General features: G+C 30.2%; 5 protein-coding genes and 1 long non-coding RNA gene across 9 annotated transcripts; 3 read left to right on the top strand and 3 right to left on the bottom strand.

Moving 5' to 3' along the window:
- The first annotated feature begins 1,359 nt into the window (after window positions 1–1,359).
- LOC126840008 (uncharacterized) lies at window positions 1,360–3,276 on the top strand. Its single transcript, XR_007686006.1, has 4 exons — window positions 1,360–1,408; window positions 2,964–3,030; window positions 3,110–3,139; window positions 3,230–3,276. It is a non-coding gene; the product is annotated as an uncharacterized LOC126840008 (long non-coding RNA).
- A 338-nt stretch (window positions 3,277–3,614) lies between these two features.
- LOC126840007 (uncharacterized) lies at window positions 3,615–6,299 on the top strand. The gene is made up of 9 exons (XM_050575487.1): window positions 3,615–3,677; window positions 3,993–4,022; window positions 4,238–4,267; window positions 4,356–4,385; window positions 4,602–4,652; window positions 4,806–4,856; window positions 5,150–5,179; window positions 5,531–5,617; window positions 5,939–6,299. Exons 1-9 carry the CDS (start codon window positions 3,632–3,634, stop codon window positions 6,220–6,222), a joined length of 639 nt encoding a protein of 212 aa, XP_050431444.1. The 5' UTR covers window positions 3,615–3,631; the 3' UTR covers window positions 6,223–6,299.
- An 11,845-nt stretch (window positions 6,300–18,144) lies between these two features.
- On the bottom strand, window positions 18,145–20,208 carry LOC126840026 (uncharacterized). 2 transcript variants are annotated; one of them, XM_050575512.1, is made up of 5 exons: window positions 20,079–20,208; window positions 19,934–19,959; window positions 19,198–19,275; window positions 18,824–18,910; window positions 18,145–18,388 (listed from the first exon to the last, which is right to left on the bottom strand). In XM_050575512.1, the coding sequence occupies exons 1-5, from the start codon at window positions 20,129–20,131 to the stop codon at window positions 18,237–18,239; spliced, it is 396 nt and encodes a 131-aa protein (XP_050431469.1). In that variant the 5' UTR covers window positions 20,132–20,208; the 3' UTR covers window positions 18,145–18,236. The 2 variants fall into 2 exon arrangements, with proteins under 2 accessions (XP_050431469.1, XP_050431470.1); XM_050575513.1 differs by lacking the exon at window positions 19,198–19,275.
- Window positions 20,209–20,889: 681 nt separating this feature from the next.
- On the top strand, window positions 20,890–24,622 carry LOC126839999 (synembryn). Of its 2 annotated transcripts, XM_050575474.1 has the most exons (12): window positions 20,890–21,061; window positions 21,172–21,300; window positions 21,368–21,507; window positions 21,782–21,900; window positions 22,026–22,224; window positions 22,284–22,395; window positions 22,478–22,668; window positions 22,735–22,864; window positions 23,069–23,306; window positions 23,390–23,534; window positions 23,612–23,731; window positions 23,802–24,622. In XM_050575474.1, the coding sequence occupies exons 2-12, from the start codon at window positions 21,220–21,222 to the stop codon at window positions 23,941–23,943; spliced, it is 1,617 nt and encodes a 538-aa protein (XP_050431431.1). In that variant the 5' UTR covers window positions 20,890–21,061; window positions 21,172–21,219; the 3' UTR covers window positions 23,944–24,622. The 2 variants fall into 2 exon arrangements, with proteins under 2 accessions (XP_050431431.1, XP_050431430.1); XM_050575473.1 differs by having other exon boundaries at window positions 20,890–21,300.
- A 290-nt stretch (window positions 24,623–24,912) lies between these two features.
- On the bottom strand, window positions 24,913–26,359 carry LOC126840000 (mitochondrial dimethyladenosine transferase 1). Its single transcript, XM_050575475.1, has 5 exons — window positions 26,084–26,359; window positions 25,817–26,013; window positions 25,572–25,729; window positions 25,350–25,503; window positions 24,913–25,272 (listed from the first exon to the last, which is right to left on the bottom strand). Exons 1-5 carry the CDS (start codon window positions 26,357–26,359, stop codon window positions 24,999–25,001), a joined length of 1,059 nt encoding a protein of 352 aa, XP_050431432.1. The 3' UTR covers window positions 24,913–24,998.
- A 20-nt stretch (window positions 26,360–26,379) lies between these two features.
- LOC126840001 (cytochrome c oxidase assembly factor 3, mitochondrial) lies at window positions 26,380–27,214 on the bottom strand. 2 transcript variants are annotated; one of them, XM_050575477.1, is made up of 2 exons: window positions 27,097–27,214; window positions 26,380–26,681 (listed from the first exon to the last, which is right to left on the bottom strand). In XM_050575477.1, the coding sequence occupies exon 2, from the start codon at window positions 26,644–26,646 to the stop codon at window positions 26,380–26,382; it is 267 nt and encodes an 88-aa protein (XP_050431434.1). In that variant the 5' UTR covers window positions 26,647–26,681; window positions 27,097–27,214. The 2 variants fall into 2 exon arrangements, with proteins under 2 accessions (XP_050431434.1, XP_050431435.1); XM_050575478.1 differs by lacking the exon at window positions 27,097–27,214 and adding an exon at window positions 26,862–27,049.
- Between the last annotated feature and the right edge of the window lie 382 nt (window positions 27,215–27,596).

Raw genomic sequence — 27,596 nt, 5'->3', positions numbered from 1 at the left:
TTTGGTGCAAGAAATTAGAACATACATCAAAAAGGACTGCAGGAAGTACAAGAAGAATCAGGGTGAGCCGAAATCGGATTCGCCAAGTACAAGTTCAACAGGTCAAGCGTTCTATTGCGAATCTTTGGTTAATGAACGCAAAGAGAACCGTTGGTATTTGGATTCAGGAGCTACAGAACACATGACAAACAACAAAGAGTGGTTTGTGAATTATAAAAAATCAGGTCGTCATTGAAAATAAGGATTGGCGATGGTACCAAGTCACAGGCAGAATGTTCGGGTAATATAAACATAACATGTTATATGTCAACAAAATCAATGGTAGTAAATCGACCTCGATCGACCAAAAAATCGATTGTTTTTCGGTGAAATATTTTCGTATTCGATACATTTGTACAAACAAGAAAAATTACAACAACAACTACAAAAAGCACTAAAAAAATTTCGTTTTAAAGGAAAATGAATAGATTTTCAATTCAAAACTACGCGTCGATAAAATATCTGTTTTCATCTCATATTGCAAAGGGAGAAACATTTACAAAAATACCGGCTATAGCCTATAGTATACGGTTTTGATAGTAAAAAACGAAATCCAAGAACTCGAGAAATAAAAAAAAATTATAAAAAGTATGGTTCATTGTAGAAAAAACCATATCTTACAAATACAATAATGTTGTTTAACAAAAAAATGTTACTGTAAAAATGTAATCAATACAGTCTATTAAACAATAATGGCCTTTGGAATGTTTGAGAACTTTTATTATATATTTATTAACGAATTTTTAAGTACGTAGAAATAGAATTTTATGTCCGCATCACGCATTCTTCAATTCAATTACTTTTTATTTTTGATCTCAAAGATAGCTAGACTTGGTACCATGGATTATAGCAACATTACATTAAGACATATTGAGGTGGCTCGACACCGTGGGCGGCGTAGCCGGGTACCCCCCTAGGAACCGCTATGCACTGACTTACCGTCGACGGTATATTATTTACCTAGTCATAATATAATGTACGTCATTCGAATTTCAATACCGTTAGAGTTGTTTTAAATTTCAATATTTGTAACCGTTGAAACAGTTTTTGTTAAACCATAATACAATTTTTAATAAATACTATTCCATCCAATAAAATATATTTTTTATTTAAGTGTATTGCGTAGAAAAACATAGTCCAACCTCCGCTTTCTATGTATTGTTTGTACACAATAAATCGCAAAAAAATCCTAACCTAACCTAACCGATAATGTAAATAAATAAACAGAATATTTACAATGCAAAAAAAAAATTGGATTGTGATTTTTCGGTCGACATAAAAGCCCATACACAATTCGCAAGCAGTACATTTAGTTTCAAAAGCTGGCCCAGTCGATTGTTGTTCAAGAGTCTCTTACCAATTTCCACAAGTAAGTATTTCTATAAAACTCTAAAACAATTTATTAATGGTAAAAAAGCATGAGCCTTAAGAGTCAAAAGTTATAGTGTTAAAAAAAGTAATAAGGATTTTTTATTGCTCGTTATTTTTTTATTGATTCTTAATCATTGTTTTATACAATCCACATTTTCGAAAGAATTTTATTGTAAATTTTGGTTTTGTTCGATATTTGGCTTGAAGTGTACTAAATGAAACTTCACAAAAGTAGATTTCATAGAGTGTACAACCAAGATTTAAAAATAATTTAAAGAAATATTTGGTCAGCCACAAGTCAAAAATGCAATATTCAGCAAAATTATTAAGACTTTCCATTATAACTCAATAATTTTCAACAACACAAAGATGAAAAAATTAGCTCTGTAATGAACTAAATTCATATGCGTGCACAATTTTAATTTTTAAACATTATTTTTTCCAATCGACAAAAAAAATGTCTAAATTTAAAGCATGTAAAAATAAGTTTTTTTTTTCTTTGACTTGATTTTTAAAAAAACATTAGTCATTTTCCAATTGTAAAAACAATTCATTATAAAACAACAAAAAAATATTTTTTTATTTTTGACGATTTTAAAACAAAACCCTAGAAACAAATTTGTACACGATTTTTAGAAATAAATTTATACCCTCCAAAAACAAGATTTTATTTATGAGTATCATAACTCATAGATTTTCCATCATAGGAAAATCTAAATCATTTGGCTAAATATTCCTTTTTTGACTTGGACGAAATATTTTTGTACTTTATTATCAAGACACAACTTTTGTGATCTAATATGAAAACGATTATACAAAAACGATCTACAAAAGTAGATCTTTTTGCGTATTCAACCAAGATACAAATTTAAATATCTGTTAAAAAAATAATGTTTTGTCCGGCCCAAGTCAAAGAAGCAAAATGATTAAGAAATTCCATTGTACTATAACAGTTTTTACTAATATTTAAAACTTTTTATTACCTCTCCGTCCCCTGGTCGCTTTGATTCCATTATGCCTATACTCTACTGTACTAGTCCTCTCGGATAAAATCACTTTTAAATTAACGCTTTGATGCTTATTTGTAAATACAACACCTCAATTTAATACTTTCTAACTTTGCTGGTTTATACTGTGCTTGGTTTAGACTGTACCGGCTTGAAAATACTAACTACCGATTTTCATCGAATTTTAATAACAACATTAAGTTATATAGTAATTTTTCTAATTTCTATTTTGAATAGTGTAACCTAACTTTTTCATACAATGCAACTGAAATTGTTAACAGACCTGTTTTTTTTTGTCTATTCTCAATATGGTGAAATAACTGTAATTTTGGCCAAATCAAGTACCTTTCGAGGTAGATTTCTACATTTCTTTACATAAAAATCAGTTTAACGGTCTAGGAAATATTGTGGATGTGATAAAAAATATATATGTATTATCATATTGTAACTGTTTTACAAAATCATACCTAACCTAACCTTCTCATATCAGCACAAAGAGCAACTATGACTAATATAAAATGTTTTTTTATTTGTTATTATTCACAGATAACAATGAAACTCTTCAGTTTATTAATATCTTTTCTATTCCTTGCGGGTGTTTTGGCAGATGATCGTAATTATTTTTTTTTTTACAGTTATCAACTGAAGGTAGTTAAAATTTGAAAAAATTAATTATATTTAACTTTTTACAGAGTTATATATGGATTTGGTTTTGACTACAAGTCAGTAATAATTTTATATTATAAACAAATGATTTTTAAGTTTTTAAAATCCGCTGTTTTTATATACATTTTTTGAATTATGTATCTCAGCTTCAGTCATCAAAGATCTTTATTTTGATTCATTAACTGGAATGAGTAAGATATTTTATTTATAACAATATACTAATATATATAGAAGCTTTTTTATATGTATCTAACTGTCAAGTTATAATTAAATACAAATTTTAGTTTTTATTAATAGTTATGAAAGGTGTACCAGATTATATGTAGAACAGTGTACAGAGGAATATAGTGTAATATACATTAGCGATTTTTAATAATCTAATCGAGGGAGAAGAGTGAACTTAAATGGCTACTGCTCAAAGTCGGGTTTAATATTATTCTAAACATTTGTATTGTACCTAATTTGATTTGATTTTATTATTTAGTATTTAGTATAGCCTAAATCTTCATTTGTTTATTTTAGGTGGTTTGGAGAATGCTATTGAGAAAATGGTTGATGCTTCCATCGATACTGAAAATGTTTTATTTGATTTCTGTAATCACATTTATAATAATAATACAAAACATCAAGGCAAGAGTAGAAAAAATTATTTGAAAATAATAATATTAAAACTGCATCTCACGTTTATCTTTATGCAAATGACGAGTGTTATAATTGTTATATTTTTCATCGAAATCTAAATAGTAGCTTACATTATAAACCATTACATTTCTTGAGGGTTCCCTAGTATATTTAATAAAATTTTTTTTCTACTTTGACCTTCGTCTTCTAAATTATAATTGTATAATGTAATAATTGATTATCGAAAATCAAATCCAATATCGTTAATTTATGTAATGTGAATTTCAGGTACTACTAATTTTCTTATGGCTGTACCGGGTAATAGTTTTTGTTAAATTTTATGAAAATATTTCCAATATTTCATTCCTATTGAATTTTCCAAATAGTCACTTATCGTATTGAATATACAGTGGAGTATATTTCTTTCGAGATTTTAATAAACTTGTTTTTTGTTCCTTGAAATTTGTCTTCCTGTTCATAATAAAAAAGAAAATGAAATATAAAATCATTGGTTTATGTGTTGTTTATTTCAGACGAAACAGATATTTTATCCAATACAGCGGGTAATAATTTTCATCGCATTTTATAGAAGCGTTTTTGCACAGTTGTTTGATATTCTTTATGTATACACGATTTTTGTTTTATTTCAAGCTTTCTCAATAAGAGAGGAACCAGCGAAAGGTAAAAATCCCTTTTTATAATTATTATTTCTAAATACTTTGAGAATAATCTTATGTACCTATTGACAAATACCTATATTACATATCGGTTTCATTCATAAAAAATATGTAGGTACATTAAGATGTATTTTGTTTTAAATTTGAGAAGCCAATTATTTTCTCTATGTTATGCAACAGTTGTTTGATATTCTTTATGCAAACAAGATTTCTGTTTTAGATCCAGAAAAAGTAAATGCTGAGTACGAAATCACTCAAGACTTAACGGAAAGTAAAAGCCCCTTTTAATATTTAATATTTATTATTTACAAATACTTTGAGACTAATCATATGTACCTATTGACAAAATATACCAATATGACACACGGTTTCAATCATAAAAAATATGTAAGTATATTGTAATGTATTTTGTTTTAAATTTTAGAGGCCATTTTCTTTTTCTATTTGATGACATATTTCATAGATTACATAAGAGGTAAATATAAAAAAAATAAATGAGTAAAATATGTTTGTAGTTTTAAAGAAAAACTGGATTAATAATATCAAGTCACCAAGCTATACATGCTTTATTGTTAAGCTTTTAAGAATCATTCGAAATAAAATTTAAACATAGGTGTATGATACAAATTTAAATTTATACAATACTATTTTGCGTTAAATAATATTGATTTAATTAACCTCAGTTATAGAGTGAATGTTATGTATAAAATATATTAACCGGGTTTTATAAACTGCATAACGATTTGATGTTTAATGTGTTTGTTACAGGATCTAGTAATGATTTGACTTATACTACTGGTAATTACCATTTGTTTGATTTTCATAAATAGCCTTAAAATCTTGTTTTACAGTTGAAAATTCAACTTCATTTAATTTGTTTAATTTTTTATGTCAGATAACGATTTTAATAAATTCAACTTTCTGTTGAGTTTGACTTACAGTGTTTATGTGTATTAAATTCTTAGGGACTTCAATAGAAAAAATACATTTGTTGAGTTTCAACACAAATAAGTGGTTGTACAAAAAGTTATTTATACCACAATTCGTTGTATTGTAATGCAATAATTATGTATAAAGAGCGACTAATACTTTTTATTATACTTTTTATTATTTCTTCGCAACACGGCCATTTAATAATTCATTTTATAGATCATGGAACATTGAAAGACATTGCAAACGAGAGAAGAGACCATGTTGCTTCAGCTTTAAATGGTATAATCGGACGTCGTATAATAGGTAAATTTTATTTTGGATTTGTATGGTTTATGAACGCTATTAATATATATATATATATTTAAGTTATTTAATAGGAACAAGTATACAACTGATTTTAATTTTTAACTATTAACCAAATCAATTAAAACTACTAACACGTACTTTTATTTTATACAAATATCATGGCAATACAATACGGACACTAAATGCTTAGTGTATTACTTTTATATGTCTTCGTATTAACAAATAAAATAGTTTTGTCCTGCACCATAACGAAAAGTAGTAAACTAGTAAACTAATATTAGCATTTTAAAAAAAATATATTTTCAATATTTTTAATAGATACTGTGGGAGATGAAGATGATGTGGCCTCTTTAACACTGAAGTGTTATTATCTAGGAATATACTTGAGTACCCAATCTCCAGAATTATACATAAAAGAAGTTAATATTGACTCAACTAGCCTTACATGTATCTTTATTGATAAAAATAATAACCAAAAGAGATACGGGAAAATCGATGCCACATGGTCAGAAATAAACTCGGATGACCAACCAGGAGAATCACTTGTGCAACTGTTACAACGTGGATATCCACAAAATCCACCCACACGGGCCACACCCTAACTTAATGTTTGAAAAAAACAGGCATCTATATTCTTCTATATTATTATATAATAACTATATTAGGTATTTACCATATTATTGTCACTTTTTCATTATAATATCTAAAATATATACATATAGATAAGCTGACGGAAAAAACTGTTGGTGGATTTTTTCAATAACGTATTCCACATTACCCATTTTTAAGTACATAATATTGTATGCCTATTTCTGTTTTGCGCCATGTCTACCAATATAAAAAATAATTACCGAATAAGTAAAGTTGTATTTTTTTATCTAATCTATTCCAACTCTTTATTACTGCTTCTAATTCCTTTCCTTATATGTCTACTTTTTATAAATGATTGTGCAAATTTGGGTGACAGGTTCATCGTTTGTGTTTCTAATAGATAATTCATCCTAATGGTTATTGTACAGCGATTGGATGTTAGAGGTATTATTACCTGAATTTAATTCTAATGTTGAGTGGCTAAGTAAAACAGTGTAGAATATATTATTTATATTGTATAGCCAGTTGTGGAAAAAAATCCTCGGTAGTCAACCACAATGGTATTGGATTGGCTTAATTATGATTGAAATAAGAACAATGCAGGGTACGAAAACTAATCCTACATAATATTTTGAATCGAAAAGAATGTCTATTTCAAATTATTTCAATTTTCCCAACGCATTATTGTGTGCTAAATTCCCATGTGTTTGTGTGGATGTGTATTGATTTGGTATAGTGTTTTTTAGTCGGCTACTAGTCATATTTTGTTACTTACATCGCTATGAAACTAAAAAAATAAGACACTATACACATTGAAAATGTATTGTGTTTTTGCATACAGTAAATTCAAGGGCTTTTACGTCCAACTCATTGGAAAATAATCCAAAAACTCATTGGATAAATAATGTACTAGCGCATTTCATACAACGAAAGTTCAATGTATAATAAAAAATCTAACACATTTTCAATTGGAAACCCAAATTTGGGCCTTTGGTTAAAGAATTCTGAACACGTTGAAAAAAAAGTCGTTCTACTCGTTAAAATTGATCTAAATCCAAATAAAAACAAATATTATTAAATGTATCATGAACATCCAGTGATAAAAAAAAGAAATCTGGTCGATAATTTTGAGAAATAGGCTGAAGGAAAAACTATAAGAATATCGTTAGTAATAGAAATTATTAATATTTTATTTTTCTTTAAGTCTTAAAATATAATTTTTTCTATACAATTATTATAAAACTATATCCGAAGAACAACTGATAGTTGTTATACAATGTACAATGTACATACAAATGTACATGACCGTGGTAAAAAAGAAATGAATAATTCACATATATTTAAACCTTTCATTAGTACTTACCCACTATTGTTATCACTTCTAAGACATATTATGTTATAATAAGAGTGACTATGACGCCTTTAAAATAAAATATGTTAAATTAAAAAAATTTTAATCAGAAAGTCAATTAAGATCAGCTGAAGCCATTTATTTTCATTGCATAATTAGTATTTTCTTATATTTATTTTTATCATTTTCTTCACAAATTATCAAATAATAAATATCTGGAAAATCAATAGCGCAATAGATTCTAAAACAAAAAGACTAATCTAATAGAATAAAAACATTGTTCAATACTTCCTAGTTTAACGATAAATTTATTTTCGCTTCTAAATCCTTTCATTATTGTTCTACCTTTATTAAAAGACTGTGCAAGTTTGGATTGTATGTTCATCATTTATACTTCTAATAGATAGATCATCTTAACGGTTATCATATAGAGATTTTATGTTAGAGGTAACGTAACCTAAATGAAGTTCTAATGTTAAACAGTGTAGAATAAATATGATTTATTGTTACTTATTATACACCCAAAACCTGACATACTTGCGCCAACTCTGGATGGTTCGACTTCAATTATATATTTAATATTTGAGTTATCGGCCACTTTCTAGGTTAATGTAGAAATCTATTTCATAATTTTAAATAAATATTTTTTACATAATATATCTAACTCGTTTAAGCTAATATTTGTGATGGAGTCCGAGAGTACTATTAAAACAAAACAAAATGCAAGTGTAAAGAATAAATTTCATCGAAATTCTAAATGAAAAATATCAATATTGGTCTATGATGTTATAAACTATACATACTAGTCGACGAAAGGATTTGATTTATAACAAAAAATGAGGTTTTTTTTGTATGTTGTATCACAATATTTGTATAATCCATATTATTATCCAAACATTTATATTAATTAATAAATATACCATGAGAGATGGAATGTATTCTGTAAGTCTTTTAATATATTTTTTTCTATACATTTATAAAACTAAATTCGGAACACTGACAATTGTCCTAAAATTTAAATTACTAAAGTAAAAAATAAATGGCTTATGGACCCAAAATATAATAGTAATCATGTTCGTTTAAGCGTTAGAGACTTCAAACAATATAACAAGGTCAATTTAATAAAGATGTTGTTTTTGTTATCGAGTTGTTTGTTATTTAGTACATTGGTGTATGACTGTAACTGTTTGAACAAGCAAACAAAACAACACTAAAATATAAGTTAGTTTTCTTCTTATTTTAATAAATAACACAATTTAAAACGTGTTTTCAATACGTTTCCGTTTAAGAATGTGAATATAAAAATAAGATAGTAACATTATTCATGGCCGGATGTAGACATTTGTAGGTGCCATAAGACCAATAACTGTAGGAATATGAATAAAAATAAAATACAACGCAGTAAAAATAGTTTTTTTTTTTATTATATAAATAATAAATTTGTATATTATATACGTATTCAAAATGTAATTAATGATTATTAAACTAATTTTCTGTAATTCTGCCTAAAGGTATACATACAACACATTGGTTCCTATATCGAATGTGTTTATTATAATATGTGCACATGATTGTCATGGAGCTTTTTTTTTTGTGTATTTCTATGTGAGTACATCGGTGTTTTCATACCGATACGAATTTAAGGTAAATAAGACGGAAAAAAAATATTACTAACCGACTGTTGTTGATCGTTTTTTAATATCGCATTTCATACAATGAAAATTCAGAGCATAAAATAAAACCTAACACATGATGGTTTGGAAACCCAAATTTGGGCCTCTGGTTAAAGAAATCTGTACACGTTAGAAAATAATCGTTCTGCTCGTTCAAAACATTTCCCAAAAAACAAACCCAGTACAGTTAGGTCGAGGCATAGTGGACAGGGGAAAGGTATACAGGAATTATTATAACTGAAAGTGGTAAAATAATTTTTAAATAAACGATTCAATGCGAATCTGTGGACTATCGGTTCAGTCTAAACTAAGCACAGAATAAATATATTATATAAATGAGTGAGTAGTAGCAAGTAGTGGTGGTATGCGAGCAAGTAAGAGAGGTTCACAGATAAAAATACAAATATCGAGAAAAGCATTGTACCTAATGGCAATTATTTGGTTAAAAATTAATTTTTAGCAAATGCGATTTGTTGCGAATTTATTTTACTAACATTAATATATTTTTACGTTTATTTAGAAAACGGCCCAGTTACATATTTTATTTAGGTTTTGATGGACTATGCCCTTTTTACAAGATCTTAATAACTATTGTAATATTAACAACACGAGTATAAAGCTGTAGGTGTATAAACTTATTAATTACCTTATCACGGTGACAACAAATAATATTATAATAATTTTATGAATTCTAAAGCCTTAAATTGTTAAATATGTTACGAGAAAGTACACAAAAATCTAACTAGGTTGATATCTTATTGGCCAAAACTAAAGCTCTTGAAAATAATGTATTGTTTCCACTATTGGTATTATACTTAGGAATTACGGAAAGATCTAAGTTCCTTGTGTTTCTATATGGGACGCGAAACCGAATTTCGGATAGTAGGTCAGGGCAGTCGACTAGGTTGTTTAAAATATCATAAACTAACATAATATCTGCTATTTGACGTCTTGTATTAAGTGAGTCTATGCACAAAAAGTTTTCAACGACATTAACAGTGTCTCTAGTGATATAAGAAATTCTTTTTAAAAATTTGTATTGGACATTATCAAGTGCGTTTATATATTTTGAATAATTACAGGACCAAATAAGTGAACCAAATTCAACGTTAGATCTTACTAATGACGTATAAAGGGTTTTTAAACAAATAGTGTTTTTGAATTCTTTCGTATTTCTATTTATAAAACCAAGCATTTTAAAAGATTTATTTACTATGATTTAGTTTAAACGATAAATCATTCTCAAAGTAGATAGCCAAATCCCTGATAGAATTTACTCTATCCAGAGAACGGTTATTAATTTGATATTGAAATATAATTGGATTTTTATTACGTGTAAAAGATATTACTTGGCACTTGCTAATATTTAGTGGAAGAAGATTTCGTTCACTCCATTGAAAACATGTATTAAGATTGGATTGTAGACTATTTGCATCATTAATTGATTTAATATCAAAGAATAATTTTGCATCATCAGCGAACAGCAAAATATTAATGTTGGTATCAACACATTTTGATGAATTTTAAACCGTAACATGTGTACATGGGATATTTTTAAAATTAGGTGCTAATTTTCCTAATTTCTATTTTGAATAGTGTATTCTAACTTTTTCGTACAACGCAACTGAAATTTGTTAACAGACCTGTTTTTACTTCGTCTATCCTCAATATGGTGAAATTACTGTAATTTTGGCCAAATAAAGTACCTTTTGAGGTAGATTTCCACCTTCCTTTACATAAAAACCCGTTTAACGGTCTAGGAAATATCGTGGATGTGATAAAGAAATTGATATATACATATACAGGGTGGCCCACAATGATTTGACAAATGAAATATACATAATATTTATTTATTTATCATATTGAAACTGCCTTTCGATATCATGCCTATCTCATCTCTGCACAAAAGGCAACTGTGAATAAAGTAAAATGTTTTTTGTAAAAATGAAACTCTATTGTTTATTAACATTTATTCTACTCTTTGTGGGTGTTTTGGCAGATACTGGTAATTATTTTATTTTCACAGTTATCAACTTAAAGTAGTAAAAATTCGAGAAAAAAATTAATATTTCACTTTGAAGGTTGATTCAATTTTGCAGGAGATAGATCTAGAGCAAGTAAGATATTATATTATTTAAAATGATATATTAATATTTATAGAAGCTTTGTAATAGTACTCTAAGCTTTGCACATAAATTTGTATGGTACCTAATTTGATTTAATTTTAAATATTTTAGTATAGCCTAAATGTTCAATTTGTTTATTCTAGATGGTTTGAAGCATGTTATTGAGACAACGGTTGATGATATCAATAATGATCTTCAATGCAAGGATTTCTGTAATCATATTTATAATAATAACAATAAAAAACACAAAGGCAAGAGTAGAAAAAAATATCAAAACTGCATTTCACGTTTATTTCCAAACCATAATATATAAGGTTTTATATTATGCACTGAAGTTTCGTTGTATGCGCAAACAACACACGGTTAGTAATACAATTTTGTTGTGTCTTATTTACCTTAAATTCGTATCGGTATGAAAAAACATATTATGAGTCATAACGTTTTGTATTGTATTTTATTTAATTTTTATCCATATTCCTCAAATCAGTCTTAGAACACCTAAAAAAAGTTTTTCAGCCGAGTCTGCAACCGCGAAAGAGCATTTTCATGTCTCGTTGAAGTACCGAATAAATTTAGAGTAGTGGAGGAACTATAGATAATGATATAGTATATTAAGAAGCAGTAACAAGCTAGTATATTAAAACATCAAGTTTCTGGCTAAAATTGTAGTGTTTATTATCTGGCCAAAAGTAACTTAACAATATAGAGAATTAAACTATTTTGAATTTATTATTTAGTTCTAATTTGAACGTTGAACGTACAACATATCTTATCTTATCTCATATCAGATAACAGCGTAACGCTTTTTTTGGTAACACTTTTTTTCGGTTATGTACCGGCTAATTCTCACCCCTATCTCCTACCCCCTATCTCCCACCCCCAACGTCATCTTCATCCTCGTATCTTTTTTGGTAACACTTTTTAGGTAACGCTTTTATGGTAACGCTTTTTTCGGTTATTTGCCAGGGTTATGTGCCAGAGCTAAGACATGAAAATGTCAAAACAGTCTACATCCGGTCATGAATAATATTATTATAATTATTTTTACACTCAAAATGTAAAACCTTTATCGTTACTTTTCTAAATAATTGTGTATTCACTTTGTTAAACGGGAAAACGCATTGAAAACACGTTTTAAGTTGTATTATTTATTGAAATAAAAAGAAAACTTTCTTTGATGTGTGACGAAAACAACATAGTTTATCATCGACCTAGTTAATCTTAAGACTATCAAAATGCATTCTATGTCTTATGGAATATTTAAAAATTAATATAAATATTTGGATAATAATGTGGATTATACAAATATTTTAATATAAGATTTGTTTTAATATTACTCTCTAACTCCATCGCCTGTGACTGTTGATTCACTCACGCATAGCAACCTAGAAACTGACTACGGCCAAAGTGTAAATTTACCCTATTTTTGGGGTTTTTCCTTAATAAAAAAAAAATTTGTCTACAGCTTTTTGAGAAAATTGTATAAGTTATAGTTCCATTTTAGATCGACCTTCGGTCTAATTTTCAGATCTAAATCTCTAAAACTTTGCTTGAAAAAGTTAAATAAAGAAAAAAATTCTATCCCTTCTAAGGGAAAGGGTTTATGATTTTTTTTTGTTTTGTTAATGTTTATCGATAGTACTGTGTTTGAAGAACAATTCACATAAATTTGGAACATTTTCGACTGTTTTCAAAAAAAGTTATAGAGCATAGTAATTTTAAGTTGAAAAATTTGTACATTTTTTAGGGGTTTTTCTCAATTTTGATGGGGAAGGGGTGACTTTTTTTAATTTTTGGTCCACTTAAAGTACCTTACAGGTATGATGTATGATCTATAGAGTTGCTACACGAAGAAATCGGTTCAGCGGTTTACGAGATATCGTGGGTCCAGACACAAAAAAATAAATAAAAACACATCATTGAAAAAACAATACCTTCTCAGCTCCGCGTCGAAGCTAAAATAATCTATACTTATTCTCCTAAGATACCTAATAACGACCGAAAAATAACAAATTTTCAAATCACATAATTTATTTTTTTACACAGCATGACAATTATTAGATAGGTTATAACAATACAAATTCATTTTATATATATTAACACATTTTACATTTTATACAATTTTAATAAAGTTTAAAGTACAACATCACACAGTCACAAATACAACATAATTAAACAATTGAAAATATTAAATACAAATCATAAATACACAAATCATATTTATAGCACGAGACATTATACAAGGTTAACATGGGTATAAGAAATTAAAGACACACCAATGTCGATCCGGGAATACTTAAGTTTAATTTAATATGTAGTGTTAAGTTAATCTTAAGTCCAAGTCTGTAGGACTAGGACATCCGGATATCGACAGCTTTGGCGGCCACGTAACAGACTGTGGTGGACTTATACACCAATGTCGACCCGGGAACACTTAAGTTTAACTTAATATGTAGTATTAAGTTAATCTTAAGTCCAAGTTTGTAGGACTAGGACATCCGGATATCGACAGCTTGGGCGGCTACGTAACAGACTGTGGTGGACTTATACACCAATGTCGACCCGGGAACACTTAAGTTTAACTTAATACTACATACTAGGACATCCGGATATCGACAGCTTGGGCGGCCGCGTAACAGACTATGGTGGACTTATACATCTAAGTAGAAAACAATATAAAGTTGGTAGACCATATAAAATAGGGTACTACCTCAATAGTACAACTCATAGTGACCTTCTATGGAATTTATTTCGCCTTATCGCCGGACTTTGCAGCAGCATTCCGCTTGCGACATATCTTTGACAAAGCGTCAACTTCTTTTTGTAGCGTTTGGACTTTACTCGTTAACATTTCCGCATTCCTATTGTAAACTTTTTTATCAGAGTCCATTTTTTTGCGCAGCTCAGTTTCGGCGGCGAAACGTTTTGCTCTCAGATCGAAAATCTATCAACAAAAAAAAAATTCAGGATGGAATCTCCCTCGTTCGTCCGAGTCCTACCGGAGCGCTGCAAATTTCTACTTACCAATTTGTCTTTGGTCAAAATTTGCGCATCTTTTTGCTTCGACGACTGTTGCATCTTAGCTATTTGTTCTCTGAGTTCAGTAACGATAGCCGTGCAGGGAGCATGCGGGTCGACGGATTTATGTATTTTAAACGGCGGCGGAAGCGAAAAATCCGGTACACCGTCGTCGTCAGATCTGCAAACATATGAGAAAAACCAAATAATTTTTATAATAATTTTCCGAGTTGACCATCATCAACCGACCTTCCACGTTTTCCGGATAACGCTGGCTTCTCTTCAGCGAGGTGTCCCTCGAAAGACTTGATGTCACTCATTTTTATTACAGGTAAAAATGAAAAAACAAAGAATAACCAATTTATATAAATATTATGCGAACAATTTATGATATGTGAAAACACAACCAAGATTAATTGAGTTGCTTAATATGTAACAAACCGTGGTTTCTATGATACCGGCGCCTTGACGATCCGAATAATGACAATAATTTGATTACAATAATTGTAAATATATACAAAATATACATCTAATCGTAGGTAAACATTCTATCCCTTCTAGGGGAAAGGGTTTATGATATTTTGTTGGTTTGTTAATGTTTATCGATAGTACTATGTTTGAAGAACAACTCATATAAATTTGGAACATTTTCGACTGTTTTCAAAAAAAGTTATAGAGCATAGTAATTTTAAGTTGAAAAATTTGTACATTTTTTAGGGGTTTTTCTCAATTTTGATGGGGAAGGGGTGACTTTTTTTAATTTTTGGCCCTTTAAGTACCTTTCAGGTATGATTTAAGATCTATAGAGTTGCTACACGAAGAAATCGGTTCAGCAGTTTACGAGATATCGTGGGTCCAGACACAAAAATAAAAATCAATAAAATAACACATCATTGTAAAAACAATACCTTCTCAGCTCCGCATCGAAGCTAAAAACACATCATTGTAAAATATACAAAAATGTTTAACTAACCAACAAAAGACTTTTAACGTTTAAGATATACCGTTTTCCAAGATATTTTGATAGTATTATGGTTGAAGTATATCTCATGCAATGTCAGCTACAGTCCCAGCTGTTATTTTTTCAAAATAATTCCAAGTACTCCCCCGCCCCTCTCTGCCTCGTGTAAGTAAAATATATTAAGTAAATTATAATTTTAACTTACCATCCTTTTCACCAAGTGTGTTTAATTATATTTACTTGTTTATTTTATTAGTCGTCTCTCGTTCAATGCATAGTACAGAAGGCCTAGACATCTAACTTGTGACAACACTAAGTGAATTTAGCTACGGATGCGTCGCATGAATAGGACCTATTACAATATACACTTCTAATTGGTATAGAGTAAGCTAAATTGGACATTTTATGCAAATAAAGAAATATAAATTGCTCAACGACTACCTTGAAAGGATTGAATGCAGGAATGCATGTTATGGAAGTCGATTGTTGAATAACTGTTTCGTTTATTTCGAAAAGACAAATTCGAGAAAATAAAATAAGATTTAAACACAATTTTAAATGAAATATCATCAGTCAATTTCTACATTAACCTAGAAAGTGCCCGATAAACTCAAGTATTTTTGAAATCTAACCATTGTTAGATTTACCTAACAAAGTTAATGTAACTATGTCAGGCTTTTAGGTCCAAAACGTCCAACAAATAGGATATTTACCCCCTTAAGTTGGCTCAAAACCTATTCACTGGAATCAAATTTTTACAACAGTTTTTGGCCACCATAAGTTCTGACCTATGAGCATATTTTTCTTCAGTGTCTAATAAGTAAGCATGATGTTCGCAATGCACGTTCAATCAAGATTGTCAATACATTATATTCACTTCAAAATATCAATTTTTATCATAACCCTTTTTTGTGACGTACGAAAACCACTAAAAAATAAAACATTTTTTTAAATTAACTTTGAAGTTTTCTTATAGAATAAGGCAATTTTTTTTTCATGTGGCCTTTAAGTGTTTGGGGAGGGTATTCTAGAGATGGAGCCTCCCCCCCCCCGTAATTTCACAGTAATAGCAATAATAATAATAATTCCAGCTATTGCCCCTAACCTAACCTAGGTGGTTGTTTTTTAAATTGTTCTCAATTGGCAATATAAAATATAAACCAATATTTTATCGAGCGTTTCAATTGAAAATCTATTCATTTGCTGTTGAAACGAAATTGTTATTGTATTTTCTACTATTGTTTTCGCTGTAACCGTTCTTATTTGTGCAAATGTTTCATATGCGAAAATATTTCACTGACAAACAACTTATTTTTTTTTTATTCCATATAGGTCGGTAATATTAGTTTTTATAACTGTATGCGAATTGTTGTTTTCAACTTTCCACAATATTTTTTCTCATTGAAAATTATTTTTCTGTTCGAATACATTATATAAAACCATTTTTACATGTAATAGATTTACAATATACAGTATACTTTGGTTACATTTACTTTAAGTCTAGTTTTAATTCCTAAAACTACGGTTAGGAAAACAAACAAATAAAGGGAAATGTTCAGCCACTTTTATGGAAAAAGATTAATTGATCCCACTTTTTTCCAAAACAGAATACAAATATGCTTTGCTTAAAAGTCCATTTAATAGAATCTAAGTCAGCGCTTAATTAACAAAATTTAATATATAATATATAGATATATATATATTATATATATATTATTTTTTTTTTTTTAAAGCTCAGAGCGTATTAGGGGGCGATCACAAGTATTCCAAAACTATAATAATTGAATGTCTTAAATCAATAAACTTCAAAAATAGTTATTATTTTTTCTCTTATTTTCCACGCCAAATCTACACTACTTTCGCATATTAATTACACAAAATAACAATTATTAGTTTTTGTGCCGTAAAAGTTGTATAAAATCACCTGTTGTAAAAAATATAGCTTATAAGCACATAGCTAACAGTTACTGTAATATAATGAAATTAATAGCTCTGAATTCCTATTCTTGATATCCTTTTACATTGCTTTCCTATTGTTCCAGACATTACACAGATTCCAAAGTTTGTATAATAATAAAGAGTAATAAAGTAATGTTCTGAATAGACTGTCTTTTTTTTTACATTAATTTGTTAAAAAAAATTACTTTTTATTTTTATAATACGAAATGTATAAAAAAAAAAACACAAATCTATATTATAATAATTTGCACATGGTATGTAACAATTTATCCTACATGGGGACAAGTTGTACCATTTTGACTTGGTAACTAAAACATTTTCTTTTCTTTGTTATTAAATATTTGAACATATAAATTTTTTAGCTATAAAGTTATCATTTAGAAAAAATTAAAGATATCAAAGTTGTATCAACTAACTAAGGGGGAGAAAAGTAGCCTCCTTACTAAATTCAAGTGAACTGCTTCATTTTACCATGATTTAGAAATAAGTAGACTATATTCTGTAAATTTTGTGGCAAATCTACAGTTGAAGAAATCAAACTTTTAGCTGGTCAAAGATTTAAAAAAAAAAAAACGGTATTTTTTTGAGTTATATTAACCATGAGGTTACAGAATACAATAATCATTGAGTACTGAGCAGATAGGAGCTGATAACATTTAGATAACTATTTTCCTTTAAGTACACTTTGTACATAACAATGGTACAACTATTGAAAAGTTGCTCAAATTTGTCCCGTTTTAAATTACTAATAAAATTATAGTAATTTGTATTTTTTCTTATAAATAAAAATAATATTACACATAATGTACATAAGTAATCAATGTTTATTTGAAAAGAAGCAGCGATTTTGGAGTCATCAAAGTCGTTAACACTTGTTGTATTATGAAACATTGTCTAAAAAATATTATATCATTATCAGACATTGTCATATTGAAAATTATTTTATGTTATTGTGAATATTGTTATTGTCAATAAATGTTTCAGCTTCAATTTTCAGTTCGGCTTCATTTATCTGTTCAGGTTCGTTTTTCTCTTTAGGTGCATCTGAACCTGAAGCTTCAGGTCGATCCGGTTCCATACAGGTAGCATCTAAAGATAAACGATTAAATAATAATATAGATAACTAAACTTAAAGTATAAACTTATTATTTTTTTTTTTTAATATTAATAGCCATTTTATTAAGAATAATTTGCTGAATTGACCAGTCAAAATTCACAGCAAATTGTTCTTAACGAAATAGTCATCTTGAATGTAAAAAAATAATTTTGAAAAGTAAATCAGTTAAGTGTCATAAAAAACGTGGTGCTTGTGGGGCAAATGAGTGTGGGCTTTTTGTATTACCAAATGGGATTTGAAACAATTGTGGACAATTTTAAATTCAATTTTTTAATAAATAGTATATAATTGGAAACTATAGCACAGTGGTAACAATTATATTATTGAATTTTGTTTTTGTTAATATCTTATCGTATTTTTAGACCACAAATATTTAATAAAACTAAGAGACAAAAAATTATTTTTACCATCTTTAAATGTTCCAGCTTCAATTTTCTCTTTAGGTGCATCTGAACCTGAAGTTTCAGGTCGATCCGGTCCCATACAGGTAGCATCTAGAATAAAAAATTAAATAATAATATAGATAACTAAACTTAAAGTATAAACTTATTTTTTTTTTTTAATATTAATAGCCATTTTGTTAAGAATAATTTGCTGAATTGACCAGTCAAAATTCTCAGCAAATTGTTCTTAGCGAAATAGTCATCTTGAATGTAAAAAAATAATCTTGAAAAGTACAGTATATAGTAAAGTATAGCACAGTGGTAACAAGTATATTATTCAAGTTTTTGAAGACCTCAAATATTTAATAAAACTGCGTGGCAAACAAAATTATTTTTACCATCTTTAAATGGTTCGGCTTCAATTTTCAGTTCGGCTTCATTTATCTGTTGAGGTTCGTTTTTCTCTCCAGATACAGCTGAATATGTGAATCAGAGATATATTAAGGGGATTGCATGCGGTCAGTTTTTTCAGTCAAAACACATCATTTTTATTCCATTGCACAGACCGAACCAGTGATCCGATAAGCAATCTAAAAACAGATTTGAGTTTGCCATGAAGTTTACTTATGATCGGTCAGGGTACTTTTCTCAATTTTTAATTTTAACCTTTTCCAATTTTGATTTTAAAATTTGAAATTTTATATAATGTTCAAACGTGTTTTGTACATAGTAGGAATTAGATATCAAAAAAAATATCCTGACCGATCATAAGTAAACTTCATGACGAATTCAAATCTGTTTTCAGATTACTTATCGGATCAGCATGTGCGATGGAACAAAAAATGTATGAGCAAGATGGTTTTTACTCATAGACAAAATAATTGAATTTAAAAATAATACCATGAAGCTTATACAAATAAACCGGTAAATTAATTGACGTGATCGAAATTTAATAAAACCGCTTTTTTCTTAAATATTGCCTATACAAAACTCCTTAAAAACCAACAGCATGCAATCCCCTTAATTAAATAAATTAGTATCCGTGCTATATTTTTTTAAGTATTTTATTAAATATTTAAATTTATTTATTTTGTTTTTTTCCTAACCCACAACTAAGTTCTATATTTTAATTACCATGCTTCGAAGTATTGTTGCCACACCTGAAAAGTAAACGTTTCAATGTATATTTTACACGTAAAAACATTAGATTTGATTATATTTTTTTTTTTTTATATAAAAAATTTTAAACCAAAAATAATGTTTAAAAAAAAATACTTACAAAACATACGCTGCTACACTGAGTAAAAGAAAAATCTCGATAATATACATCATTGTATTTAAAATGATACAGGTAAAATATTCAACTGTTATAATGTACTATTTAACTGGGCTGTAATATCACACTATGGTGTTACTGTGGTATTCTTAATTTAACTGTGATTCTACAATTTGACATAATTCATTTCGCGTTTGTTTGCATGAACAACAATAAATTATTATAATTATTTTGCGGTGTAGTCGAAATAATATGTCTTTTGTGAACAGTTTTTTTTTTTATTAAAATCACTGCTTTTTTAAATCATTTCCAACTCATAGCGTGAATTTGCTTTTGTTTGTTTTTTGTGTGAACGTTTGTAAGGTTATACTATCATAAGTTGACGGTTTTTTTTAATCAGATAGGTGTACTTTTTTTAGGATTTGTACACATAGAATATTATATCATAATATGTTTTTTTTCAACTGCTTTATCATTTGACCATTTACATGGTTTTTATACACATAGGTACTATTTTCTACACGATTATTTTTATTAGATTTTGGCAAGTTAAATTATTGACTCTGGAATGGCATATTCACACAATTTTCGGCGTACATGTTCGGTATTGTTTGTTTTTGGATAATATTTCAATGTACACATGCAAAATAAATTATCAAATTATTGTATAAAAAAAATTTCATAGATTATGTTGTATATGGCAACGCTGATAATGTTATTTTATTGATTGTGGCTACACTGATAGTGTTAATTTATTGATTGATATCACATGAAAACAAAAAATTATACTGACCGCGTTCGTTATCGCCATTGCCGGCTGCATAATATCTCAGAAGCCTTAAAAATCTCTAAAGAAAAGTGAAAACCTACACAATATCCTATCTTCGACTTAAGGATTATAATATAACTGTTTTTTATCCTTCGAAAACAAAACTAAAATTTGTGTTCATTTATTATTCAGTCTGGATCGAGATTAAAATGTTATTGTAATGATAATATGTTAAATTACTAAATATTTATTTAATTACTATTGTATTATTATATTTTGCAAACTAAATGACGTACCTACATAAACATACCTGTCTACTTTTATTAGTTTAAATAGAATATCACTTGACAGTCCAATACAGATACGCTTCGAGCAATGTTAACCGAAATCGGTGTAGCAATTGAAAACAAGGATTTTGAACGAGTCAAAACTCTTGTAGAAACTATCATTGAAAAAGTGAGTTTTTAGTATTGTATTTTCAACTATCTACACGCTTCCACTAAATAAAAATGTATGTTTCCAGCACAAAGACACATTCAGTTTTGATCATTTACATGCCGATAACACGTTCAAACTCCTATGGGAATCGATGTTTTCATGTTTGGCGACCGACAATACGAAAATTACACATAAACAATGTTTAGCCTGCATTCGACTTTTAAGGTAAATATTCATTTTGATGTATTTTTAATCATAATTGCACATAATTAAGTGTCCAAGTGCATTTGTGTCGTCGTTTTCCGCCTAATCACTCCGACATAAATATTTTCGATAGATGTGAGAGAGAGAGAGAGAAAGCTTTTAAGATTATTCAATTAGTACTCCGTATTGATTAAGCTGACGTTTAATTAGTTCATCAATTTTACCACGTACGATAATTATAAATTGGTTAGATATTCTAGAAATGTAATTATTTCAAAATGTTTTATTGTTTCAGTCGCGACAAAACACACCTGAACAAAATAATAACCGAAGAACACGTTAATATCTTACTTCGAAACGCCAACCTTCTTGACGAATCGTCTTGCGTGTTCTTGACGTCAGAAAACAACGATAGTAAGTATAGGTATTTGGTTTTTTTTTTTTTAATTTTTGTCATTTAACAAATGTCGTAGTAATCTTTTTTAAAATATCGGAGCAAGGCATTCGTAACAAAATTATGAACATTTTTTCTCTTACAGTCGTCGTTGAAGGTCTTAAGTGCCTGTGCAATATAGTTTATCAATGCGAGAAGGTCCAACTGCTGTGTTGTGCCAACAATACCGTCAACTGTTTAATATTAAGACTAAGAATATACTTTGAGTGTAACGTTCCGTACGACATTAAGTATTTCGACGTTAGGCTTTTGTTTCTTTTGACAGCGTTCAACAAAGCCATAAGGTAAGATTATATTAACATCTTAGCTTTGTTTGTAATTTTCTATTCGACCAATATTTCAGACTTAAGATCACCGAAGAGCTGCACGGTCTTACGTACCTAATGGAACTATTGGACAATATACTACATAACTCGATCGAAGAAACGTCTAAAACCAAACAACCCGATTTACATGTACGCAGTTTGTATGCGAGAGAATTTCTATAACGTTTAAAGTAATCGTCGTAAAGTATGCTTTTATGGATTTTTATTATAGGCAGAAAACGTTACGCTTAGCTGTGAAGTTTTAAAAGTACTGTTCAATTTGACTGTGAACACAAACTTTGATCGATCGGATGATAATGATGACGATGATGATTATTCAGTTTGGATTAGATTAGTGTCTATATTGCGCGACTTCATCGTGACATCGACGTTCGTTCCTCTCGATCGAGACAACATTGTGAGGTATTCGACCGTGCTCAATGTTGAAATTACTATTTGAGTGATTTAATTTAATTTTTAATATTAAAGCAATGTCGTTAACTTATTGACCAACGTACCAGCCGGTTGCCTGGATCAATTGACGATCAAAAACCATTGGTGTAACGTGGAAGCGTTGAAAGTGATCGTCGATTTTCTCGATGACCGTTTATCCGGCTCTGTAATTATTGTCGTTAAATTAACCGACTTGTATTATGCCCGGCTAAGCAAAAAGTGCCGTAGCTCAACAAAAAAACCAATCGTACACATTTTCTGTAGCTAACTCGTTATTTTTTTCGGTAACGGCAAATTTGCTTAGCGGGGGGCGGTACTGTTAAAGTACTATGTGTTAAAGAGAAATAATTAATTTTTAATATTATTTCAGAACGTTTTGTATGAAAACGTGTCGCCCGTGTTGTTGGTTTTGTTGAACGGATCGAAAGCAATCGCCACGTTTCGCCGTTCGGTCAGACACCGGATTTTGCCACCTCTAAAGGACATTATGAACAGACCCGAACAAGGAAATTCATTGCGTAACAAACTATGCCGTTTGCTTACTACGCCCAACGTCGGCTTACGCGATCTTGTCGCCGAACTTTTATTCGTGTTGTGCAAAGAAAATGGTACGTTAAAATGGTTTTCCCCCTCCCCCCCCCTCCATTTTGTACAAAATCAAATTGAGAATTATTTTGTTTTGCATTTCCAGTCGGCAGAATGATCAAATACACCGGATTCGGTAATGCGGCCGGACTATTTGCTAACCTGGGGTTACTGAACAAAACACCAAATCCGGACTATTCTTCCAACAGCGAAGACAGCGACACCGAAGAGTATCTAAAATACAAAGACCAGTAATGGATGCAAATATACCTTCTTTTCTCGTCGTTTACCATATTATTATGTCTTTTAACAAATACAATTTGTTTAGAATAAATCCCGTTCTCGGCTGTTACGAACCGCCGAAACCCAATCCTTTCGAATGCATGTCGGACGAACAACAGGAACACGAGGTGATGCAGTTGGTTTGTAAAATGGACAAACTCACCAGGTAACAATTATTGTTATTACCCGATAACGCTTGGTCGGTGTAAATTTAATTATTATTATATTCATTTCAGGGAAGGAGTTATACAACCTTGCAAAATCGGTGACGACGGCCGTCCAAAGCCCATTGAACACGTACTGCAACTACAAGAAGAACTACTAAGTCATTTCAACAATGTCAAAAACAAAGACAATCCAAACGACGAAAGCGATTGATGATGAGTCTAATCAACTGTTACGTTAAATTTTCCGATCGTCGGTTCGATAAAAAACATTAGCCAAGAGAATTTGTTCTCAGACAGAAAACAATTCTCAAGTGTTCCTATTAGTAAAAAATATTGACGTTAATAATTCTTTTAGTATTCCAAATCCGTTTAGCCATTTGTAAAATTGTCTAATCTTCTAAATTTTATTTTTTTCACTCAAAAAAGGATATTATAGTTTAGACTCGAGTCGTAAAGCGTTCTACACTTCTCTGTCCCGTATTGTATTTTAGCAAATATAAATCTACCGACGACGACCGATTTATTTTTTTAATAATTTCAACATTTATTTGTTTTGCGGCGTTGTGTTGGCTATCTAGGAATATAACACACTCAGTGTAGACAAACAATACTAATTGTAAGAACGATTATTATAATAATTGCTTTTTGGTTGTATTTGAATTGTATAAGAAGAAATAGGGTAGAGCTACCTTATATCGACACTCCTTTTGAAAACTAACACTTCGGGTTTTTGTTTATCCAAGTTAAAAGAGTTATTTATCGTTCTCCACAACGTAATCAAAATTAAACTGCGAAACAGTATAATGTATACATATAATGTGGTACACAATACAACGGTAGATATTGTTTCGTTTGTTAAATATTAAATGACTTCTTTGTGTATTGAAAATAAATAAAAATTAGTTGGATAAAACTATGTAATTTTTATTGTTATACTTTGATGCTTTTTCAGCATAGTGTGTAGCGGAGAAGGTTAAACCGTGAATTGAAATGTTAACAAGCCCAAAAAAAAGTACTATTTCTGGTGTCACTCGGTCAAGCAATCGTAATATCATACTATTATAATTAATAAATAATTTAAATGTGGTTTTGAAACGTCTCCGATGGCAAGTTTCAACAGTAATACTTGCAATATCTCTAATTGTTGGTTAATGTGAATGTTAAATACTATAAAAAATGATTAATATTTTTAAAAATGTATTTAACGTATTATATTATTATTATTTACAAACTAAGAACACTAAAAATGCCATGAAAAAAGAGAAATTAAATTTTCGAATCGTCCTTGTGCTCTTCCGACAAATTCTGTTGATCGTCGAATTGTAAATTGTCGACGAGCGGCCAATTTTCATTAGTTTTGGACGCACGATAATTGTATTTCAAATAGTCTGGTGTACTTTTGCATATGTCCACGTAAGCACTGCACAAACGGCCGAATTCGCTGACGGTTAGTTGAAAAGGTCTCGTGTCCGACTCTATACCGGCGGCAATTAACATCTCTGTAGAAAGTTTTTCCCTGACCGGTCTCGGAAATAAAGTCCTGTTGAACGACGCAAACGTTAAAACAAAATACACATACGCAGGCTAATCGATGATTATTATTATCGACAAACTCACTCCACTCCTCGGATGCAATACTTCTGCCTGTAGTTGAACACGCACCTTACGACTTTTTCTACAACGTCGAACGGCAGTGGAATGACAGGATTTTTCACGGGGATCAAACGAACGACGCCAACGTCGACTTCGGGCTTCGGTACAAACGCTCGACCTTTTGACCGTGACAAAAGTTACCGGGTGAGTTATAAAAAAACATTTTAATGTCTCAATGTGTCTTACCCGGAATAGTGAATTTATGCTCCACCCGGCACCAGTTTTGACACATAATCGACAGCCTACACCTTTCTTTCGACATGATCGGAGCGGCCATTCTTTCGGCAACTTCTTTCTGAAACGTCAGCGTCATACGCACTCGACCGTACCGCCACGCGTTGTTTCTAAAACAAATAAATAATTTATTTTTAAAACAAATAAGTACAGTAAAATGTGTAAGACAGAAACAAAGACGTTCTTCTTTTTCCTACCTCGAAGCTATAGCGTTTAACCAGCGAATGATAAGCGGCGTCGATACGTTAAAAGGCAAATTCCCTATCAGGTGTATCGGAGGACATACGTCTTCCCATTCTCTTAGATTGGCCTCGTTAAACGTTTTTTCCATATTGAAGTTCATGACGTCGCCAAACGTTAATTCCAACGGTATCGGAGACGATTCGGCCAATAGCTAGAGAGAATAAAAAAAAACGTGTAAGACCTTTCGGCGTGACGATAATTGAACGCAAAAGTTGTACTACTTCCAAAGACGGCGTAAATCGTCTGTCTTTTTCGATGACCACCACTCGAGAAGGCGTTCTTTGAATGATCGACCTTGTTATGTTGCCAGGACCGGGACCGACTTCGCAGACTTCGCCGTCTTTGATTGGTCCCGCTGCTTTCACTATTCGATCGGTCAATCGTGGATCCATTAGAAAATTTTGAGACAATTCTTTCATGGCGCGTAACTTGTATAACTTAATTAAATCCCTTATGCTAGGCAACGGGGGCAAACGGACTACTCGACTGGTTGCCATTTTGTGTGGTTTAGGCAAATTTATTGTGTGTTGGTCGTCACTTCGGGTTCGTCGAAATCGTCCAAAAACGATTCCTGCTTGATCGAGTATATACTAAACCCGTAGATACCCAAAGCGATGCCGCCCAATAGAAATCCCGTGTATCGGGCGTTTTTGCGCATGCGGTTCAATCGGGTGACGCGTACGAGGTTTTGGCGTTCGACGAATTTGATCTGTTGCAATAATCTTCTGTCGATTTCTCCGTCTTTCACAAAATCAACTTCGGGCATCTGATCATTTTTAGCCATATCAAATTGAAGTAACCAGTGCGTCAACCAATTAACTAAAAAAAAATAAAAGCAATATTTTCGTTGTAGACAAACATTTCCAAATACTATACTAGTCACTCTGAGCAACAGTGACAAGTAGGGTTGGGGTGTTATAGGATTGATTACTTTTAAAACAATTACTATTACGTCTTATATAAGTCTTACAACTCTAAGCAAATATACTATCAACGTACATAAAACGGAACGGATTATATTGGGCTTGGTCCTCCGAACATACGACTACTTATTGAATTATTTTTACTTATTTCAATTTAAAAAAAAAGAAAAAAGGTATTACACAATAGATGATAATTATAATGCCTTCTTTCTGTCCTATCCAACACGTGTTGATAAGTTGAGTCAAACGTTTCGTGCGAATTTAAAAAAAGTGTTACAATTAATCAATGGTTACTACAAGAAAGTACTCACCTAAAAATGTATTTTACTATTTTTTCAGGTAATCAGCACCGACTCAACGTTTAGCCAAACACTTTAAAGGCAAAAGCAAGATGCAAAATCACAAATTATATTATGATATTAGTCCATGTTGTGAAAATATTTTGATAACGCGGTAAACTGATAAGAGCCCGGTATTGTACGGTAGTTTTATCGCGACAGTGTCGCCAACTTGATTTTTATTATCCGCGAATTATCGCGGCAAAATATTATGTTCAACTGTGATGCGGAAAGCGGAAAGGTACCTCTTTTGTAGTAATTTTCCATTAATATTGAGTTGCCGATATATTCTCAATATTGACAAAATTCTATAACCGGTAAAGGTTTTGTAGATAAAACAATGACTTAGTTATTGCACTTTGTAGTCGACTACCGGATATGTTCGTTTGATCCGTTTATACTAACTACCAACTAGTAATTTACAAGGTGTTCAATTAATACTTGTGTCTACTCCTCGCATTAGTAACTCATAA

This window comes from Adelges cooleyi, unplaced genomic scaffold, assembly GCF_023614345.1.
Source record: "Adelges cooleyi isolate 19-005CV unplaced genomic scaffold, UGA_ACOO_1.1 ACOO_flye_CR_arks_rails_tigmint_CR_PRNA_33, whole genome shotgun sequence".
NCBI lineage: Eukaryota > Metazoa > Arthropoda > Insecta > Hemiptera > Adelgidae > Adelges > Adelges cooleyi.
Note: the sequence above shows the minus strand (reverse complement) of the source record. Positions and strands in the feature narration are given on the sequence as shown.

Excerpts from the sequence above, each read along its gene's own strand:
- LOC126840001 (XM_050575477.1), bottom strand. The coding sequence starts at position 26,646 with ATGGCTAAAAATGATCAGATGCCCGAAGTTGATTTTGTGAAAGACGGA.
- LOC126840000 (XM_050575475.1), bottom strand. The coding sequence starts at position 26,359 with ATGGCAACCAGTCGAGTAGTCCGTTTGCCCCCGTTGCCTAGCATAAGG. Across the intron at positions 26,014-26,083 it reads GATTTACGCCGTCTTTGGAA|CTATTGGCCGAATCGTCTCC; the intron begins GTAGTACAACTT and ends TATTCTCTCTAG. Across the intron at positions 25,273-25,349 it reads TATTGCATCCGAGGAGTGGA|GACTTTATTTCCGAGACCGG; the intron begins GTGAGTTTGTCG and ends GTCGTTCAACAG.
- LOC126840026 (XM_050575512.1), bottom strand. The coding sequence starts at position 20,131 with ATGATGTATATTATCGAGATTTTTCTTTTACTCAGTGTAGCAGCGTAT. Across the intron at positions 19,276-19,933 it reads CAACAATACTTCGAAGCATG|CTGTATCTGGAGAGAAAAAC; the intron begins GTAATTAAAATA and ends TCACATATTCAG. Across the intron at positions 18,389-18,823 it reads AGCTGGAACATTTAAAGATG|ATGCTACCTGTATGGAACCG; the intron begins GTAAAAATAATT and ends GTTTATCTTTAG.
- LOC126839999 (XM_050575474.1), top strand. The coding sequence starts at position 21,220 with ATGTTAACCGAAATCGGTGTAGCAATTGAAAACAAGGATTTTGAACGA. Across the intron at positions 21,301-21,367 it reads TAGAAACTATCATTGAAAAA|CACAAAGACACATTCAGTTT; the intron begins GTGAGTTTTTAG and ends GTATGTTTCCAG. Across the intron at positions 22,396-22,477 it reads CCAAACAACCCGATTTACAT|GCAGAAAACGTTACGCTTAG; the intron begins GTACGCAGTTTG and ends TTTTTATTATAG.
- LOC126840007 (XM_050575487.1), top strand. The coding sequence starts at position 3,632 with ATGGTTGATGCTTCCATCGATACTGAAAATGTTTTATTTGATTTCT. Across the intron at positions 3,678-3,992 it reads AAATGTTTTATTTGATTTCT|GTACTACTAATTTTCTTATG; the intron begins GTAATCACATTT and ends TGTGAATTTCAG. Across the intron at positions 4,268-4,355 it reads TATTTTATCCAATACAGCGG|CTTTCTCAATAAGAGAGGAA; the intron begins GTAATAATTTTC and ends TTTTATTTCAAG.